This window comes from Echiichthys vipera (assembly GCF_963691815.1).
Source record: "Echiichthys vipera genome assembly, chromosome: 6".
Taxonomy (NCBI): domain Eukaryota; kingdom Metazoa; phylum Chordata; class Actinopteri; order Perciformes; family Trachinidae; genus Echiichthys; species Echiichthys vipera.
The window spans coordinates 5,947,894-5,968,820 of record NC_139831.1 but is presented as its reverse complement, the minus strand read 5'-3'; the positions used below and the strand labels follow the sequence as shown (position 1 = coordinate 5,968,820).

The following is a 20,927-nucleotide window of genomic DNA, read 5'->3' as shown; positions in this document are numbered from 1 at the left end:
TATGTATAGCCTGGACTTATACATACGGAAATGAATGCAAAGATAGCTTCCTCCTCTGTTATGGCTAAAGACTTGCTCGGATCTGATATTTGCGTGTTAGGGATAAAAAGCAAACATAAGAGACCAGAAGCAGGCACTGCGGACAAAAGGCAAAAGTAGAGCATGCAGAGGTTCCTACACAGTTCTCATTTCAAAAGCTGCCTTCAATTTGTCCTAAATCATGTTTTTCCTTCATGTACGCCTCTATAATTGCAACCCAACCTCATGAGACTAGTTTTTCACTTTTTTTAGACTTGTGCAGGAACCTCAAAATGTCAAATTTAAAGATCCAAGATTAATAGAGACAGCTACTTAAGCAAGCCAGAAGACAGATCAAGATCAAGGCACAAAGACAACATAGAATCAACCGGGGGAGGTAACAAGCACATTAAGGCACCAGTCATTCATCCATTTCAGGGCATCTCATCTCAAACAGTCAACCAGAAAGACGTGAAATCTGTACTCATTGCTGTTGTTGGAGATTTATTTATCAAGGTTACACTGTAGATGAGTACAGCATATCATAGATATCAATGAATCCCCTTTAACGTTTAAAAATATGTGGACCTGAGATGCACCTCTGATTGGTTGAGGAGAGAGAGGGTGATTTGGGCAGCAGCAACAGCAGCAACCTTGGACAAAGTCCTTTTATGTGTATGTGCATGAGATGGAGACAGTGAGCAGATAAAACCAAACTGGAGGTTCTTCCACTGCACAAAATCGCCCTCCGGTGGTCAAAGTGTGCATCAGAGTGGTTGGGGTGTGCCTTTCTTGGAGGAGGATATGCTCGATATAAAACAAACATGGAGGCAAGCTTTGCAAGTAGCAATGAAATGAGGTTAACCCGTCACACAGCAGCTTACTGTACCACTGCATGATTTACAGTAAAGTGTCCCGGTCTGTGGCTAAACATCTGTGTTATAATTGGATTCCAGATAGTTAGATATAATCATTTCTTTCCTATTTATAAGCATTTCATTGACTGTATGTCAAAAACCTAGTTAGGACCTGCTTTACTGATATGCTGTAACCCAGATGCCTAAAAAATCTTTAAAGATTTAGCCCAGTTTTAAGCCTGGGCATCTTCGGAAATCCATCACTTGATACGATTGACTCAATCAATACTTACTGGGACATACAGTCTGGCTTTGGCTTATGCATCGATTCATATTTGTCATAAGTCATCCCGAAAATCTGCCTGCTATGCTAAATACACCGTAAACAATTAGCTTCAACCGAAAGCTTGTTTGACCCAAATTCAATCACACTGGCTGTTCCCATTGAGATGCACTGTCAATTTGAGGCCAATTAAGAGGCTGTGTTAAATTATTACAGTCTAATTATTATTATTTATAACAGATATTAACAGATATATCCAAGAGAGGCTGTTTTACTATGTATTTTCCTCTGCGTTATCTAAGCTATGCGATTCTCCACTACTGCACAAACATAACCCTTTTCATGATATTTGACACGTGTTGTCATAGCTTCATTTAAGGTGCAGCGGCTGAAAGCTCAATTGAAAAATATAATCTTATACCTACAGTTATTATGCAAATGAGCTAATAAAGCTATATGTGCTGATTGCCAAACTTTGTGTGAACAAAAATTAAAATCTCTGTAGCAGGAGTATGGGGACTCATAATTAAATAGTTTCACACATGAACCATTATTTATTTACCTAGGACTTGTTTGTTCACTTGTTTGTTAATAGGTGTTTATAACTAAAAGTCAGTTCTGCACCTACACCTCACAGGGGGCCTGCTGGGGCCTTCTCTACCCAGTAAGCTCTATAAGTACGTGAACCTCCAACCTTGCAGACTCATGCGCCATGCTTTACCCTTTGAGGTATACTGTGTACCTGCAGCATGCGCTCCTGCTCTTGCTGCCACCTTTCCTGACGCTTTCGCTCCTCATCCGGGTCCCAAGACCAGCGGTCGGCCCGCCTGGCCTGGGGCAACACCGGAACTGACACCTGATAGACCCCAACACACACACACACACACACACACGCACACCCACCATGCACAAATACACACGGCACACAAATATTCATGCACACATTTGCAACCACCCACAAACCAACCACCAATCACACACACTCTCACCCAACCGTGACACCAATGAGAGACCAATAGATCGATATGGCCCCGACACACACAGATACACCAATGTGCACACACATCCACCATAGGAAAAGAAGAAGGGAAGGGAGGAGACAGAAATAGTTGGTCTACCACAACAGCACTACTCCAATGCTAGCCAAAGGATTCCTACTAAGGAGAGAGAAGACAGAGAAAGAGAGAGATGAGCTCAAATGAAAACGAAAGCAGTCTCGGCCATTTTCTACAGCATCCTCATCTGGCATGCTACATGAACAGCTCTGTGTGTCAATGATATGTGATAGAGCCTTGCAGTATGACACAGTGAGTTCACAAACCTGCACTAAAACCTGATCTCGGAAAATGATGAAAGGTTAAGATGTCGGCTATGTTTCTATTTAGATACTTTTTTTAAGGTATCTGGTGATTTTTCGTTAAAACCTGCAGACTTATATAATGTAATCAGCATTTTGCTTTATGTCTCGGTCCATGCACTGTGCTAAACTACACTACCGTATCCCAGGTGATAAGCCAGATGAGAAGCAGTAAAAGGGGTTTTCAGAGTCTGACCATAAAATATTATGGAGTCAGGTGATGCTTTCTACTCACGTTTCCACGGCGATCCTTCTCCACCTCTTCTGTAGAAAGTGTGAGAGTGAACATGAGTTAAAATACAATTTAAATGAACATTTTGGATACATGTCATCAAACGAAATGCCTTTTGATGGGATAAACATTTAGGATAATGACAACACGCCAAGTTATGGAGAAAAGACGCTGATGCAAGAAAAGACAGAAAACCAGTCCACCAAGAGCAACATACTACATCTGGAGTTAACCAATAAGAAGTTGTTTTTTCTTGCTTTTATTTTGTCTTTATGTTTTGATGTGTTCAGCTTTTAGGAGTGAACCAGATGAAGCTTTTGGTGAAAAAGATAGTGATGTAAAGCACAATGAGGGCAAACATAAAGCTCATTATTTATAGAGTTGAGTAGGTCATTCGTTAGTGGGTCACCCGTGATGATTTTTATAAATTGTCGTAGGTGACCTACTTCTAGAGCTGCGCGATAAGAGGAAAATATGCCACATGCATTAACGTTGTTGAATAATGCAATAACATTGAACATTGAACTGAACTCAAAATGCATCATGAAAAAAAAGGATTAAAGACACATTTCAAAGTGCAGTTCTCTACTGATTATTTACTAAAACTAACTCAAGAAATCCTTGAATATCTTTTGAGATGTGTTGCAGTCTTTTTTGGGTTTTATTATGCATGTTGACATCGTGATGATGATTGAAAAAACAAGTTATTGTGCAGCTCCAACTACTTAACCGGATATTTTGGAAAGACTGTGCATCCGAATCAACATGGTGATACCAATGTGTCTCGTAATAAATTAAAAAAAAAACACTGTTTAACAATGACAACACACCAATGAGTTAGACCTGGAGCATTTGTCCAAACTTCACAACACATTTACAACATCACTGCTCAGCCACAACACTCTGAAAATGAGTGAAAAACAAGAGATGGGACTGAAGGGCCGTTGTCTAGCCCTTGACGAAACAGAAGGGAAACCCTGTGCGTTCAGCACCCGGGGACGGAAACATGAGCTCCTCCGAAGAATAAAGGGGTTTACCTGGTGGAACGAAGAACTCCCAGCGTAAGTTAGGGTTGCTGGTTGCCAGCGGAGACCTGACACTGTTTGCAAACTCTATAGCGAAATAAAAAAATGTGGGTGGAAGGAAAGGAGGAAAGGAAGGGAGGGAGGGAGAGGAGTGATAAGGGATAGATAGATGTCAAAACCAGGAGTTGGTATGGACATCAGAGAATTGGAGTAGTCAAAGTGGGGAAAGCTTTTACTGTTCTGCTCCCGTGATACTGTGAATGAATTGTAATTGGAAAAACAATCCGTAGTCTTTAAAGGGATAGTTCGTAATTTTTGTAGTGGAGTCGTATGAGGTTCTTATCCATAGTCATTTATCCAACAGTAGAGGACGGTTAGCCCTCCAACAGCTTGGAGAAGCAGAGTGATAACTGTTATCTACTGTAGCTAATACACTGACTATGGATAAGCAACACATATAACCGCACTTGAAAAAAGACAAGATATCCCTTAAAAGAGGTTGTAATTCAGATTTTGTGATACGTCAAGGTGTTTTCTACCCCACTCAGTCAGAATAAAGACAGAAAATGAAACAAAGCAGTGCTTTTATCACACTACCTGGAAAGGTAATAATAATCGTTGGTTGGACTGTCTGTAATTCAGACCCAACCACGGACAATCTTTGATCTTGTATATACTTAACTACTATAAATATTCATTTCTGTAAATTGAAATTTGAGTCTTTTAATATATATGTTTAGTCTGTATAATATCTGTTGTCTGTATATCTGGAGTTTTGTAACAAAAATAATCTCCCCCCAGGACTGTTAAAGTATTTAAGATTCTGATTCTGATCTCAGCAGGTCTAATTAGTTTGTTTAACCCATCTATATTGAGAAAAGTGAATATGGGACTTTAGTGTAAGTGACAATTAAATATCTTTGCCTTTTGAGCAGATAAAAAAAGGTGAAGCAGGAGTTTTCAAACATCTTTGGGTACAACAAAACAGAACGAGCGTCAGGCTGTAAGGCAAAGGGGGAAAAGCCAGCGAGGCGGATATGCTAATTAAACTCAGAAACCAAAGAGATGCATGGAAAAGAAGCTGCTGGCTGGGTATTTGGATGTCAAGGATCCACTAACCTGCTGTCGTTTCCCTTGGTGGGTGATATTCAAAGGATCCTGGTGCAGCTAAGCTTTGTACATTGTCTCGTCTCTGTGACAACTCCTGGGAACTGGAAACACTTGCCTGCAGGGAGATTCAAAGATTATCTGTTGGATGTCCTGGGCGATTGTTTCTTTAAAGTTTATATTAGTTTTGTTAGCAGGCTCACCTGTGAAGTTACTGGCTGACTTTGCTGTGTGCCGACTCCTGAATGGACAAGGTTTAAGGTGTTTTGAGCAGATGGTTCATTTTTCTGTTGTTCTTGTTTGGCTTCTGACAAACAGACAACACAGTTTTATCACTAGTGTTAAAATCAAGTAAAAATAAAGACACCCTCATGTTTTCCAAAATGTCTAGAATCAACAGTCCATGACATGAAATGGCAAGTCTTTGAACAACCACAGGGGGTCAGTATAGCAACATATTCTTCAGACCTGCAGGATGCGTTTGTTGAGCTGCAGCATTCGACTTCTCCTTCTGTGGAGCATCTACTGACTGGCTCCCAGCCTTCTCAAAGCTGTCTTCTGTCTTCTGCAGCTCCTATAAGGGTCAGAGATTGTTTCCACTCTGAATAATTAGCTTAACAAGCCTGGTATATGTATAAAAAAAGATTACAGTCTTGAAGAGTTGAATAATTAGGCAAAAGCCTTGCGAGATGGTCAAATGCATATTAAGACAAAGAGCAGATTACAGCGCTAGTGTTGGATATACACTATGTAAACATGCCACAAAAGTCTCTTAACAGTCTTTTCAACTCATTTCTGGTGTTTCAACTAATTGAAGGGTATGGAAAGTAATGGCTTGAGTATGATTACTGACAGGAGAACATAGTAGATCTATTTTGAGAGCTTTCTAACACACTAATTCCCTATTTTTAATTTTGTTTTCAGATTTAATTTTAATCAACTTTAAAAGATCCTTATCCTGACCGATGGTAGTGACGTGGGCCGGCCGGGTGGTGTCGAATGCTGAATCACTTTGTCTTCTAGGATGTCCTTAGAAACTGGTCCTGTGCCACTCTGTTCCTCCTTGGCCTTCGCTGACACGGGGCTCTCTCCTCCAGTTGAGGCGTGTGGACTGTGTGATGGTGAAGCTGCTGATGAGGGAGCGTCTACGGTGGTGGCTTTGGAAGGAGATGCCTGGAAATGTGGTGGAGATTCTCTTCCTTGACTCTCAGGCATAGTGGGAACATCGTCACTTCCAATGTTGCCGTTGACTCGGAGCAAACCGTCCGCCTAAATCATAGAGAACAAGTTCCATGTTGGCTTTGTATACAGCATGCACTGCAGAGTTCAAGGAGATGCTTTAAAACACTAAAGGTAACCCTAAAAATGTCCAGATGGTACATTCATTCATGATACCTTTTATATAGGGTTTATTTTTTAATAAACCAGCCCTATTGTATTGGCTCACTTTTGATATGCTTGTCCTGATTAACTACAATAACCAGTTTAGATTTGGATATGAAGGTGGGCTGACTGGTTAAATATTCTCTTTAAATGGATATTTTTATTATTCTGTTTAATTCCAAGGGATTTGTGATTATTTATTCAAAATTGAGTGCATATCAGTATATTTGCGTCTGTATGAGATTTGTAATGTCTATAATTTCTTAAATTCTGTTAATTGTCAGTCTTAACTTGAAATATGACTTTGTTGGATGAAAAATCTGTTTATAGGTATGAAACATCTGCAGGAAACATTGCCTGAATTTCTGCTATAATCAGGGTGCTCTAGTTCAAAATCTTTCCAATAGTAAACTAAATTAATTGATGACAAACAAGAAATTAAAATAAAACCAAAGCTCTCATTTGTGGTCATTACCAGCCTCTCCTCTCTGTTCGTTATTAGCTATTCATCTAACTCACAACACCATGCTGGCCTCTGTGACAAAGAGGCACTAATGTATGTGTGGGGAGCTCCTAGTGAGCGGTAACTTAAGACACAGTGGTGAAGTTGGGTGAATGCCGGCTCTCAGTCTGACCCCCCTCCGCCTCCACCTTCTCATCCCTCTCCTAGCAGCCTGTGTGGGCCCTCTTTGTCTGCTGGGAGCCCACTTCACATTGAGAGGACCCTACTTGTCAACTTCTTAAGTCAATAGGGAACAGAGGGCTCCATTGAAAGCCGGGCTCCGCTCAGACTCCTGACAAGACATTCCAGAAGAGCGCTGTGCTCCATTTGGTCTGGTAATAATCTGTCTCTCTCTCCCCGCAACACCAAAACACAAGATCTCATTTTGAATATTCCCATTTGGAATTTTTTTCCAGAAGAAAAGGAAATGGATCCTGTTGAGAGCACTTTGAGCTAAATTGAATCATTACATGCTTCTTCTGGGAGGGGAAGTCTTGTGTTTTCCTAGAAACCAGACGGCTCATCACCATGGCGGTTCTGTGGCATTCTAATGTAACTGCCAAGAGAGCTGGAGGGGAATTTACCCTCCAGCCTGTGAGGAGGGCAGCTGACACTGGGTAGTTACCACATGTAAAGGGGTCAAGCCCTCAACCATGACCACTGCACGACTGTGGTTACACAAACCAAATCTCAATCATGTCATGTCTGTATGAAAACTTTATCATCACAAGTCAGGAGCCTAATAGAGTTGACACTGTGGGGTGAGTGCTTCGGAGTCAGTCTCACCTTGCTGGGTGTTGGTTCAGCCACTGTGGGTCGGGACTGAAAGTAAGGCTTTGGCATCAGCAAAGGCACCGGTTTTGGCGACAGGTTTCGGGTTGATGGCGGCTCAGAGGAGCGAGAGCGAATCTGAGGCCGCTGGTGTGAGGATTCTCTGGGAAACTCCTCGACTCGCGCCTCCAGGGTAGACGTGAACTTCGGAGCCGGGGCAGACTGCTGGCGCAGATACCTCATGGGCCCATCTGGGTCCATGTCGAAGGGATCAGGGGTCGTTGGGGAGGCTGACAGGGAGAGGGATAGAGGGAAGGGTGAACAGGGAAAGGAAGGATCAGCAGATATGCTGCGGTCCAGGAGCTTTGGCAACTGTAGGCGTTCCAGGACTGTTTCGCTGATGGAGAAACGCTGGGCGTAACGTTGGAGAATGGCCGATGCCTCATCTGGGGTTCTGGCTCTCCTGTAAGCATCCCGCAGCTCATCCTCACGGCGCTCCCTATTGAAGAGGAAAGGAGGTGAAGAAGGGAAAAACAGCTGTGTAAAATGTGAAGAAACCGATAAAAAGCAAACTGACAAAAAGACAACCGATTTAACCCGTATGCACTCCACATCATATTTGAACTAGATTTGATGAAAGATGGAAATTAAAATCCTGTTCTTTTACTTAGTGGCAGACCTACTTAAATGAACTCCAGAAGGAGTCACAGCCACCTTTGTGCCCACTAGCAGGAATTAGAATGAAGATTAAGGTCTCTTCTGAGAAAGACCTAGTTTCCCACAGTTTTGTGCGTAGAGCTTTGCCGTTTTTGCTGAATACAAATTAAACATCCTGTTTGTGTCTATTTCACCTACTTGTCTTGAACTATCTCTCTGTAGGTCTTGATGCTTTTCCTCCTCTGGGTGGTACAGGAGCCTCCCGACATCAAGTGCTCCATCATCTTCCTTTCCTCCTCCTTCTTGATTAGGTCCTGGGAAATACTCCTCCTTCGATTTTTCCATCGGGCCAGGTCCTGACACACAGACAGATAAGAAGTGATTCAGTTTCAAGCGAAAAAAGGCCTGGCAGCTTGTGAGACCCGGATCACTGCTGTGGCACTATAAAAAATGATTTCAGTTGTTGAACTGGGGCACAGCAAAACATGACTGGAGTTTGAACTGTAAAAAAATCCCTGTATATGACTGATAAACTCCTGACACAATGGAGTCAATAAATACATACTGTGCGGCATATGAAATCCTTACAGTATGGGAGCTAAAAAGTCGCATGTTAGAAAAGAAATCCCCTAAATCCAAACTGAATCAATGAACTCACACAGACTAACAGGAATAAGAATGGGATCCTAAAGTCAGAGAGATCTGAGAGACTCACATCCTGCCAGTGATCGTCCTCTTCCTTCATCCTGTTGTACTGGTTGTGCATCAGTTCATGACGCATCTGACTGTGGGGCTGCAGGATACCCTCCTCATCACCACGCATGTCGATCATACTCACACTCCTAAGGAGAGAAGCATGATAGACAGAGAATACGGAAAATGTAAACTATGCATTGACATGCCATTTACAGGGTAGGACATGGTTTAGTTGTTTAGTTAGTCTGCTAGTCATTACATGTATTTTCCTCAGTGCATTGTGCTGTGAGTACAGTAAGTTTGTATAGTGCCGTCTTTATGCTTCATACAGTCACGTGAAACATAGTACAAACACTTGATTTGGTACCTATCCATCATTATTAGGAAAAGAGAATAGCAAAGGATCAGTACAGGTACCAAAATAAGTATGTTAAAGACCATATGAATGGAAAACTGTCCACTGTCTTCAAAGGACACCTCACACTCATCCCAGAGGCATAACTACGATTTCAGAATCAATACAACATACATACATTCCAACATTTGTTTCAACATACAAAACATTACATTACAGATGCAGAAAATGTAATTTAATCATCAAACATCAGCGTCAGGGGAGTAAGTAAGTAACATTCTGATGTGAGTGTATGAGATGCAACAAACAGTAAGGTCTCCATACAGTTAAAACACTTGTTACAGAGGGTTTACACTGGTCTTTACATTTGTTCAGTCACAAATGTTAAAGCATCCATTTTTAAATTACAGACAAGACAGTAACGTGCAGCCTTTGTGTAAGGAGCATGCAGCTGTATTGGGTGCTCATAACAGACAGACATTTTCCAGCGCATTTAAGTCACGAGTGTTATAATTTGTTTTTTAAAGACTGAAAAGTTGATGCATTGACAACATACAAAAGATATCAGGTAGATCAAAGAAACTCGTAGCAAAAGAGACCTTAGAGACGACAGACAGACATGTTTTTTCAAAAGTTTTGGTCAGTAAATCAAAACGATTTAAACAAACAAAGCATTTGAATCATCGTCAGGTTATGAATCATCTCTCCTGCTTCATGAAATGCTGCACTTTTTACATTAGCAAAGGAGACTGCCATGATGATTGGTTTTGGGGGGTGGATGTTGGGAGGGTGGCTGAAATGGTTGCGTTACATGAGACATGCAGATGATGATGGAGCAGCACAGTTTAGTAAGTCCTCTCCACAGACACTACTGCAGGCACGCTGAACAAATCTGAGAGGAACGACTGTTGCCAGACAAAAAGGCAAAAGAGCATGTCCACTAGATTTATCAAAAACATATTTCCATGATATTTTAGATCAGGTGTCAGGTCCAGGGACATTGTTTGACAGTGTTGACACTGTAAAAAAATATCCACCTTGATCCGTCATGTTACTCATTTTAATTTAAGAAATACAAGTAGGAAAAATCTGCTTAACTGGGAGACATTTTTGTTTAAAACCCTTTATAGAGTTGTCCAAAATCATCTTGTAACAAACGTCATGATTCGTCAGCCCTGGCCGACCGCACATACTCCTATTTCATCTCCATGAAAATGTGTGGTTTTGTAAATGAATGAATCTCATACATTATTTGTTTTGCCAGAAGAATCTTCATGCCGGAGCTGCTAAGATAAATTAAAGAATGAATTAAATGACATTCGGTGGAGAATTTAAGTATCACATGATGAGTTTGAGGTGCCATTTCAGAGGATTTTCTACCCTGGTAAGAGCATTCAGCACATTGTGTAATGTTTCTACCAGTGCAAGATGTCAAAAATAAAGATATTAAAAACTGGCACCAAATATTTTCTTGTGACCTTCAATTAAACAAAAATAACTATATTAAATATCTGAAGCTGTTGTCAACGGCTTCATGACCGTTCTTAAATGACTTCAACCGTTGGCAGATTTTCCTACTTGCATAAAGAAAAATCCAATTTGAACGCTCAATGAATGATTGAATGACTCGTCGAGCGCGCTTTGTTTTGTAGTGCAGAGCAGTGCTGGGCCAGACAGCTGAGCCTCTGAGTGGTAAATGGACAACTTACTGTGAGTCATCTGACACACTGTGTGTGCGGCTGAATCTACAGAAGGTAGGGAGCATGGGGAGAGAGCACAATCACAAATGAATACAAATACACGTCATTCACTCATGTAAATATCAAAACACAGTTATGGAACATTTGATATCTAGTGGGTAACATACTAAACTGTGATCACAGCTGACAATGAGTTCATTATGACAGATTTAATATGGAACGGTTCATTATTAAGTGTCTGGTTTTGTATCTATACACAGATGTATTCACGTTTCTGGGTTTATCCTTAAACCAAGCACAAGGGGGCAGTCTTATCCACAATTACAGCCAAAGCAGAAGAGAAGGCAAGTTTACTGCATCCCTGCAAACCAAAGCACTGCTAGCATACAACAGATGCATATGGCAGTGATCTTAGGATGCAGTTGACACTTAACTTTAAAAAAGAAGCACATGCATCTTTTATTAGGCAGCACAAGAGCAACATCAAGGATGTGGCTCTCTTTCTGTCTGTGACCACCACTTGTGGGTTCGGTCTCAACCACAAAGGTCTTCACACACTCCTTTTTCATGGAGCTGCCGCTGTGATGTCGGAGGGGTGTGAAGAGTGTGGCCTGTGGTCTCTCACCACAAGAGAACAAGGAGACTAAATTAAGTGAAGCCCCACTTAATCAGGACCAGATAGTTTTCCTCGGATGGGAATTTGCCATATGGTTTGTAGTAGTAAAATGTTCGTGTTTTTTGTGATACAGTGGGGCTTGCTTCAAAGCTAGTATTTTGATTAGCATACATAGAATGATTGATTGGTTGATTGGTAATGGTTGAACCAAATTGTGTGCTCAAGAATTGCAAAAAAATAAGGTTCAAATTAGATCAAATTCAGTGTCCATTGCCACTATGCTCTTATTGTGTCTCCAAAAGAGATCACAGTTTCCAACTAAGGTCATGTGTAGTTAACAAGACCGCATTCTCAAACATTTCTTCTTCTCCAAATTCCCTAATATAAGAAATACATACTTTTCAGAGTTCCCATGCATTCTCTACAAAAAAACTGCTTCTAAGAAAACAAAATCAATTTGCATTCATGTCAAAAAGGAAAAGGTCATGCAATCTTTAGGTAGTCAAGTCATCCAGATAGGAGCGCTGCGGTCTGAGGTCAGGGTCACATGCCGAGACTGAGCATTGCAGATCCTTTGATTTTAAGGTTGAATTATATAGTTTTAGTTCAAGGCAGTGAAAACTCATAAAATGTAGTGTAGTTGCTGATGAGGCGGGGCTCACGTTGCTGGAAGACTGCTGTTTAACCAAGAGTTCCCTCCTTGTGGGTCGTCACTTTCACTCAGCGCCCTTCCCTTCCGTCGGCCTGTATCGGTCGTTGCTGTTGCCGTGGCAGTGGACACAGGAAGGAAATCAGGGGGGCTCGGGCTGGTGAAGTGTTTGGGAGGGGTCAGCGTTTGACGGACCCGCTTCTCATCTTGCTCTGCATCTGCAACTAACGGGGCACCAGCGGCTGCCTTCCTCACAGCTGCTTCTTCCGGCGCTGTCACAGGTGGATGTTTCCCAGAGGCGATGATGGGGACTGTTGGAACCACTGGAGTTGCAGCAGTGTTTGCTGCTAATGTCGTCGAATGGTGGAAGAGCTCCTCTGAGCACGAGCGAGCTGGAGTACTGCAGAAAGCAAAACAGACTAAAACGTACTGCTGCCTGGTTATCATCCTATATCATCAGACAGCATTCCTCTGGAGGAGCCTAAATGCAAGTTTTTGAAGACATAAATCTAAAAAAAATAGCATTGCATGGTCACAAATTCTTCCAAGGAGACTTAATGTGGAAAAAAACAAACTGGAGTCCCAAAGCCACAGCAGAATTCTCTGTTGTCTGTCATCCTGTGATGAACAGCTACTTTCTGAGAGGCTTATTATTGGACAATAAATCCCCAGGATGCCTGGCAGGGAGAGAAAGGCTGTGAAAAGGCCAGGCTTCAGTCCCAGCTAGCTCAGGGTCAGGGAAGGAAGAAAGCCTCATTTCCTTATATCCTGAGGGTGGGGCGCATGTTCCTGTTCCCTGTGAGTTTGTTTGTGTGTGAACACTATGCAGTTCATTGCTGTGTGTACCTGCTGGTGGTATGAATGGGTTTGCATGTGAAGGTGTGTGCAGTTTTGTTGCATGAATTTGACGGGAAAGGTCCCGCAATCTTGAAAAGAAACGTGTTAACACAACTTTGTTAAGCGGCTACAGGCGCCAATATGTTGATGTCAAAGAACTGTTTTTAAAAGAATTAACTCCTGGCAGCACTAAAATGCAAATTCCAGCCTCCAGTTTTCTGCAAGCTGTTACCAGCTGAAAAAGCTGATATCAAAGCCTTATAAAAACATCCTACAAGTCCCCCCTTTTCCTTGGAACGCAGCTTTACAAGTCAGACTTCCTTCAAGCATTCTTTTCACTCCCTTGAAACATGGACCGTCCAATCAATGCTGTAACATCTGTGCCAGAAAAAGCTGGAAACTGGGGATGTGACTCTAATAACTCTCCACCAGTGCTGTGAATGAAACGTCTGCTGGACCAGGAAATAACATCGGAGAACTAAGCTGACATTTTTCAAAAGCAAAACATTGTATTCATGCATCGTAGTGGACCTCTGCAAAGTGAAGTATTCCACAGCATTGTGTCTTGACGGCTTGAATTCGTCACCTGGTTACTTGACACAGAGTGTAAAGGACCCCTGGCCTGCTGGGTAACAGTGTGTTCAAACTCGGCCTCATTGAGCACTGAAGCTCTTGCTAACGCACTCTGGATATGAACAGCACTGGAATCGATGATCTGGTCATAGCAGTACCAAAGAGGAAAAGAGCTGGGTGGAAACACCAACTATGAAAACTATTTTCTACCAAACAAACAATCCTGATGAAAGCTGTTCACAGTGAAGTATGCAGATTACCTCGATTAACTGGGACATTGTTTTTGGACCAAGCTGCTGCTGAGATTTTTGTACATTTTCAGTGTTCTGAGTGGCACAAATACAATCACATTCACCTACACTCTGCAGTATCTGCATGGCTAAATGTCCCTAGGGGCAAATTAGTTCTTTTCTAACTCGGTTGAACTTACCCTTTATTAAGACAAAAATTCTGTTGCAATAGGAACTTTCACTGCTGACTCTTGCAATATTCAGGTCAAGTTATTCCCTACAGTTTAGCACTGCATAAAAACTGATACAGCAGATTAGAGGCATTGTATTTTCTTACTCTGTTATGCTAGTAGTACCTAATGTCTCCTCATGCCTCAAGCAGAGATGAGGAGTGGGCTACAGGCGTCTAATAACCTCAATAACTCCACAGATTTGTTGCATTTTCAAACATTTTCAAAAAGATTGGTAGAGCTCCCTTCGAAGGAACACTTAAAACATCAAAATCAAAAACAATATTAATAATTTATCATTGGAAAAATATCAACCAATGATTCTAATTCTATAAGACAATCTTCATCTTTGGTTGAGGAACTATGAATCAGAACTATGAATGAGAATCAAGCCATTCAAACGGGAATTGGGTTGCTGATTTGGGGTACTGATATAAACACATTTGGGGTACTGACAAAAACACATTTGGGTTACTGATAAAAACATAAGTATAGGTGAAGACCTTTGCTCAGAAGTGACCATCAGGTGTGGTCCGGTCTCCATGGGGGACTCTGCATGGGGCTGGGGGAGACTATAGGGCAGAGGCTCACTGCTCCTCCTCAAGCCCGCAGCATGGATCTCATTGCCAGGGGTGGAAGCAGTATGCGCCCCTTTCTCCTCGTCCTTTTTAGTCTCGTACTCCTTCTGTATCTGTGTCTCGGGTTCGGGGGGCGGGGTGAGGGACTCTCCGGGTGGGTTGTCTAGGCTAGGGACCTCGTTTGGACTGTTAAATCACCCAATCACAAATCACACACAGGAAAGGACGATGTAACGACATTGGAGCACATGAACGTGGGGAGGGTTCACACACAAGAGGTAAAGGGAGGCAACAGGGAAAACACCATGACGGATGCAAAGGAAGGAGATGGAGAAAAAAAAAACAATAATGCAAAATCAATTAATGCGTTTTGATGTAACACAATGGATGAAGTTGACAACAGGGGGAATGAAAGATACATTAACACACACTCTGTGATACACACGGGTACAGCTCACACCCAACCCTACACTTATTAGACTAATTGCAGATATTTGGCTTTAAATTAAATATCGTTCACCTCCTGTTAGTGCAGCTAAATAATGCAACGTCCGAACCTCAAAACAGGATCGACACACACACACACACACGCACGCACGCACGCACGCACGCACGCACGCACGCACGCACGCACGCACGCACGCACGCACGCACGCACTAAGGAATTCCATAAACCAGCAATAATGTGAAACTTGTCCACTTGTGTGCAGTGAGACCCACTGACAATGAATGCATTGTGATCGTTCACGACGTGCCAAACCAATAAAGCCAATAAGACGCTCAGACTTTAATCTGCCTCGTCTATGCAGCAGTTTCACACGTTCACTTCAATCAGTGTCACAACCAATGAAAATGCACATCTGGCCTCCAGCAGCCACTCCCATATGTACTGGACAGAGAACAATAATCAGCAGTCGAAAAACATTAATCAGCAATTCACAATAGTAACACTCTCTTGTAAAAAACAATCAAGAATTAACCCCGCAGAAAATGTTGGACATTTCCAACAGCTACATTCTGTCAATCGGATCAGTTTAATTCATTAAAAAAAAGTCAGCCTTTTTCTAAAAATAATAAATACATTTTCTCATGGTGAAGTAAACTCAGCATGGGAAAAAGGAAACTAGACCATCTTATAGTATTGTCTGGTCAAACTACATTTCCAGCTACAAGCAGAAACCTGTGGAGTTAACTGCCAGAAAATCCATAACTTTTGAAGATTTTATCTGCAGCAAATTCATTTCAAGCTAAAACAAGGTCATGGTTGTACAGCCTGTCCCCAAATGACCAGTTTATTATGCAATTACACTCCTCCTGAACATCATCAGCAGCACCCAGGACTTCAGATGGCTCAGCACTATATTGAAAACCTGTCATAAACTCAGATGCACCTCCAGTCAAATGTAATATGCTTAAGCGTGTTATGGTTTCCACTAAACTCAAGGAATACACTCCTCTGAACACAAAGGTGGACTATTTTATGGAATATTCAATTTCAAAGCTCATATAAAAAAATGTTGCCTTATAGCAGAACTATTTTATGTAAGGTGGTTAAGGTTGCATCTTTAATTTTTAATCATTCAGACTTTCGACTTTTGTTGTATACAGCTCTTTTGCACAGAACACCATTTCATTTGATTAGTGAAGCTTTTCAGTGGTTAATAAAATTACTGTGTACTTTTAAAATACATTTATCCAATTTAAACCCTGTAGAAATACACATTATCAGTTTTTACTTGCATGTAAACACTGCACAGTGTTTCTTCCCTTCTAATTACTACAACAGTTAGACTCACCTGAATGGTCTGTCTCCTCCTACAGGGGAAGTAGCAGTACTCCAACTCTTGCGTGCTCCGTCTTCTTTATCGTTCTTCTTCTTGCGGAGCGGTGTGGGCACATATCCACTCTGGTTGCTCTTGTTGGGCAGATACTGGTTGAAGGGCATGGCCGTTCGTGGCTCGCTGACCGACGTCCGCCGTGCTGACATGTCATCCTTACGAATGTCTGGCATCCTCCTGTGGGGGGGACCGTCGGACTCTGAGTCACTGCCGCGGCCTGTTGAGAGGAGGAGACGAGAGGAATGAAGGAGTTTTTTAATGGTGTCACAGAGAGATCATTCTGCAGCTAATTTGTTGGCAAGTTTAGGTTTGCAGATACATTTTAGAACAGGCATAATTGCACAATTACCATTCAATGTTATGTTTAGAGAAGACCACCTACTATTTAAAAACAGCTGACTATTAATCAGGAGATGGCCTCAAGGTAAGAACAGCTTTTTTTTAGGATTAAGAGATGTAGTGAAGGTGAAGGGTAAACTCATTCCAATTCAAGGCAGATTTCATTTCTACATGCTTTGCTTTGATTACTGGAAAACAACACAACACACAACTCAAAAAAGATGTTGCCTTGTATTCTTGTGTGTTAATAGAATAGAATAGAAATACTTTATTGATCCCAAGCTGGGAAATTGCAGAAAGCAATGTTCAGATTCACAAGATATTTCAATTCTAACAAAAACAACAGAGACTTATCCTGCACACAGCCAACTACTGTTGTTGTTTTTCTGCACTTCTGATGATACAGCAGTCTCTGAAACCATCTATTGACATTCTGAATGATGTGTTCAAAAGGAAAGGGGACATAAATAAGTCAAATGGGAGAATAAATTAAAAAAATGAAACAGTTCATTGCAGACGTCTCATCTCTGAATAAAAATATAACTTCAAGCTGTTACATCATAGGCTCACAAAACATTAAAGTGGTGTTCCAGCGTTATTATATGCAGTGCATTCCAGTGGCTGAACATAAATCAACCCCAAGCAGGTTGATGGCCCGTTTTTATGAAACAGAGTAAGTGACATAAATCCTCACAAATTTTGTATTGTGCAACTCCTGCTGACTAAATTCTAGCCTACAATTCGGAAGAATTCACTTAGGATGCCACTGTGTCTGTCTGTATCCCATTTGAAACACATTGTTAGCTCTTTAATGTCAGTGGCAACACCTGGAGCTGCAGAAGTGCATCGCTCAAGGACTTTCCCTGCTTGGCGGCTCAAATTCCACAGAGCACAAACAGAAGAAGAAATACGGATGAATCCCATTGATGTACCGTAAGCGCACCAGTCAATCCTGACTTCATTAAGCTGTTTTTTTGATAATGCTAACCCTGATTCAACATTTAGAAACTACAAGAAATGGATACCTGCAGCCTGGTTTTACCCAAGGTCTCTCAGAATTTTTCTCCGAGATGTGCAGCACATGTGCTACTGGAATTTCCCTCCTTTTGGATCCATGCATATTCAATCTATGACTGAAGTTATGACTCGATGTATATATTTTCCAAATATAAACCCGCAATTTCAACCAGACCTAAACCATAAAATCTTGCCTTCATCCTGAACTGATATATGTGAATGCAGCTGCAGCTCTGAGTGGAAACAAACGTCACATTTTGAACTTCAGAAAACCTCTCTTTCTATCAATAGACTTCTTCATTTTTATGTGGTCCAAGAGATTGACAGATCAAGGTCCATAAGAGGCCTTGAGGCATCTGCACTTTCAACAATGAGTGGTTCAATTATGACTCTTAGCCCATCAATTGGAAACATGAGTTACTCTACCATCCACGTCGATCCATCCTTAAGGAGCAACATATGTCTTTACGGAGCGATCTGCCTTCTCTGCACATGTGGTAACACTGAAGCTTGAAGGAACATTTATCATGGGTCAGTGCCATACTGTACCAAAGCTCCACAGAAACTTATTAACATCAACATGCAGTCATACTACAGGAAATGTTTAGACCATGTCCAGTTCAATAATCATGACAATAACTGAAAAGCTGGGACAGAATTACGAGTGAAGAATGAAAGTGACTGTCAACATCACTAACAGCATTAGCACAAAATAAGTGACACTTTTAGGGATAGTGTTCATGCTTCATTCAACTTTTCCATGATATGCCAATGATTTTTCTAGGCAGAATGAACAGCGACAGTCTGAAAGGAATTTTAAATACTGATCTGGACCACATTGAAAGGTGTCCAGAGTGAGTAGGGGTTGCTTCTGGAGAGCTGGTTCCATTTAGGATCTGGTTTAAAGATTTCTGATACAATTTTCCTTCCTGATACCGATTCTGATGCCTGAAATGACGTATCGACCAAATACCAATGGGTCAAAAAACAAACAAACAGATATATATAATTATTTTTTATCAGTTGTATACTAAGCCTGTATGGATATGGTATGATATGATTGCTACTGTTGTTGTATGACCTGGCTCAGGTCATACATACTAAGAATGAATGACACTGAACTTGACTGTGTTATCTAGTTTGACAGTCAGTCATAAGGGAAAGAAATTACATAAATCAACTCCTTGAAAGTAAAACAATTTCTGAGTTAAATTATGTGTAAACTGACATGTACTAACTGATACCGGCATTTTAGGCAGTATCAGAGTTGTTCCAATTATGGCATTGTTATAGGATACCCTGGAACCAGATGAGAGCTGTTCCAATGTCAAAAACATGTAGGGAGCATGTTTCTCACTTTTAGACTGACACATTTGCCAGTTTTAATTATCAGCATGAACAAAGTTGATTATAAACCCAGAGTCAATACCAAATTTGATCCAATCTCAACCTTTGTCAACATCATAATTTGTTGCACATAACAGCCTGACTGATAGAGACAATGCAACTAAAAAAAAGCCCTAATGACAACTTGTACAATTTAAAGACTTCAAGAAACACAGCTAAAATATTAGGTAATGCTATTTCATTATTATTCTTTGCATGTACATTTCCACCCTTGCTGCCACTTCCTATTGACGTTGGTTGTGAGCTGTGTCCTAGAACAGATATTAATGATCTATTCATGTCACATATGAGCAGCATGACATGAAGGCATGTGATATGAGAGCAGTTGTTTGCAAACATTTCATAGACTAGAACATTGGTATTTTAGAAAACCTGCATGCTGCACTTCCTGAAAACCATCTCAATAGCATAAATAGAAAGACATGAGGACAGACATCTGAAGCTCGCTTATCATCAACACTGTATCCATCAGCCATCTTCAATACTGCAATTCTTTCAGAGATTGAATTAAACTCTTCTCCCTGTCCCCTAATTACTGTCCAGGGGAAGTCAGTTTACAGAGCTGAATAGTGAAAGGGCTTTGTCTAAAAAGGTCAGGGCAGGAAAAACCTGGCCGAGTCGGTTTCGTGTGCATGTTAATAAATGGATGCTATTCTTCTGAGTGTACTCAAAGCTCCCAGTGATTGGGTGATAACTGCATTGTTATCCTGTTCCCATTTCTCTAGATCGTGCGCCCTGAGTCTGACCTGAACACTGCTAATATGACACCCTCAATAACAACTAAAGGCTTACAAATGTAGATCACCTCTCAACTCCTGTTTGCATGGCTGAACCACAAAGTGCTTCTGACAGCAATAAATGAAAAAGCCTTAAGGAAATTCCAACATCAGATTGTGTGACATATCAATCGGTGGTTGTTTAGCGCATTTCAGGTGTCACTGTGAAAATGTGCTGACAGCACGTTACTTTGCATCAGAGGTGGGCGTTTGCAAACAGCTTGATGATGTGACTAATCAGTTGTGGGTTACGTGTGTTGGTGGACATATTGACTCTTTCTTCTATTGAGAAGAAAACTGTGTCCCTCACTGCTGCGATGGATTTCTCCTTTCACTCAAAAATGTTATTGTTTAATGGCATTTTAAAAATGTATTGGACATCACGATCATAGGAGGAGCACAGTGATAGCGCTTATGTATTTTCTGTTAGAGTGAATCGCCCCATCTTATTTCTAAGAAGCAAACATCAACATCCAACAAGACTTTAAGTTAAGTCCGACTGTTGGTGACAGCAGCTTAGGCTTTCGAGACTGGAGTGTAATTTGCACTTCACACAAAAGAAAAACAGTCAGATGGTCCTCTTGGCCTCACTCTGTGTTTTCCCACATGTAGTTCAGAGATGAAACGTACATTACGTTCTGTGATGAATGCTGTAAACTTTCATAGGCTGTCATTAAAATTTAAAAGGGTCAAATTCGAATAAAATGTAGCAATGAACAGCTTTCAAGGACAACATATGGTTGGCTAGTATTTAAATGCAGCCAAACTTTATTTTTGACTCCATTTTTGACTTCTGCAATAAGCATTAAACAAATTGGCAGCTGTTTGTAGTTCAGGCTTGCTTTGGAAAAGTGTAACATTGTGTTAAATTGTTTTGCTACCGTGCAGGAGGCA

The 20,927-nt window shown here is 41.2% G+C and overlaps 1 protein-coding gene across 8 annotated transcripts in view; it reads right to left on the bottom strand.

The window, feature by feature from the left end:
• The window catches only part of LOC310948724 (LIM and calponin homology domains-containing protein 1-like), an 88,867-nt gene that overhangs the window by 8,017 nt on the left and 59,923 nt on the right, over positions 1-20,927 (bottom strand). For 2 of the 8 annotated variants that reach the window (XM_083915945.1, XM_083915950.1), the window contains exons 8-19: positions 16,453-16,711; positions 12,222-12,608; positions 10,953-10,988; positions 8,908-9,034; positions 8,391-8,548; positions 7,551-8,034; positions 5,843-6,148; positions 5,348-5,453; positions 5,083-5,186; positions 4,892-4,997; positions 3,785-3,859; positions 2,751-2,779 (exon numbers count right to left, since the gene is read on the bottom strand). In XM_083915945.1, the coding sequence (XP_083772071.1) occupies positions 2,751-2,779; positions 3,785-3,859; positions 4,892-4,997; positions 5,083-5,186; positions 5,348-5,453; positions 5,843-6,148; positions 7,551-8,034; positions 8,391-8,548; positions 8,908-9,034; positions 10,953-10,988; positions 12,222-12,608; positions 16,453-16,711 (2,177 nt within the window). The remainder of the gene's footprint in view (positions 1-2,750; positions 2,780-3,784; positions 3,860-4,891; positions 4,998-5,082; positions 5,187-5,347; positions 5,454-5,842; positions 6,149-7,550; positions 8,035-8,390; positions 8,549-8,907; positions 9,035-10,952; positions 10,989-12,221; positions 12,609-16,452; positions 16,712-20,927) is intronic. The other 6 variants (XM_083915947.1, XM_083915948.1, XM_083915949.1 and 3 more) reach the window with 6 other exon arrangements.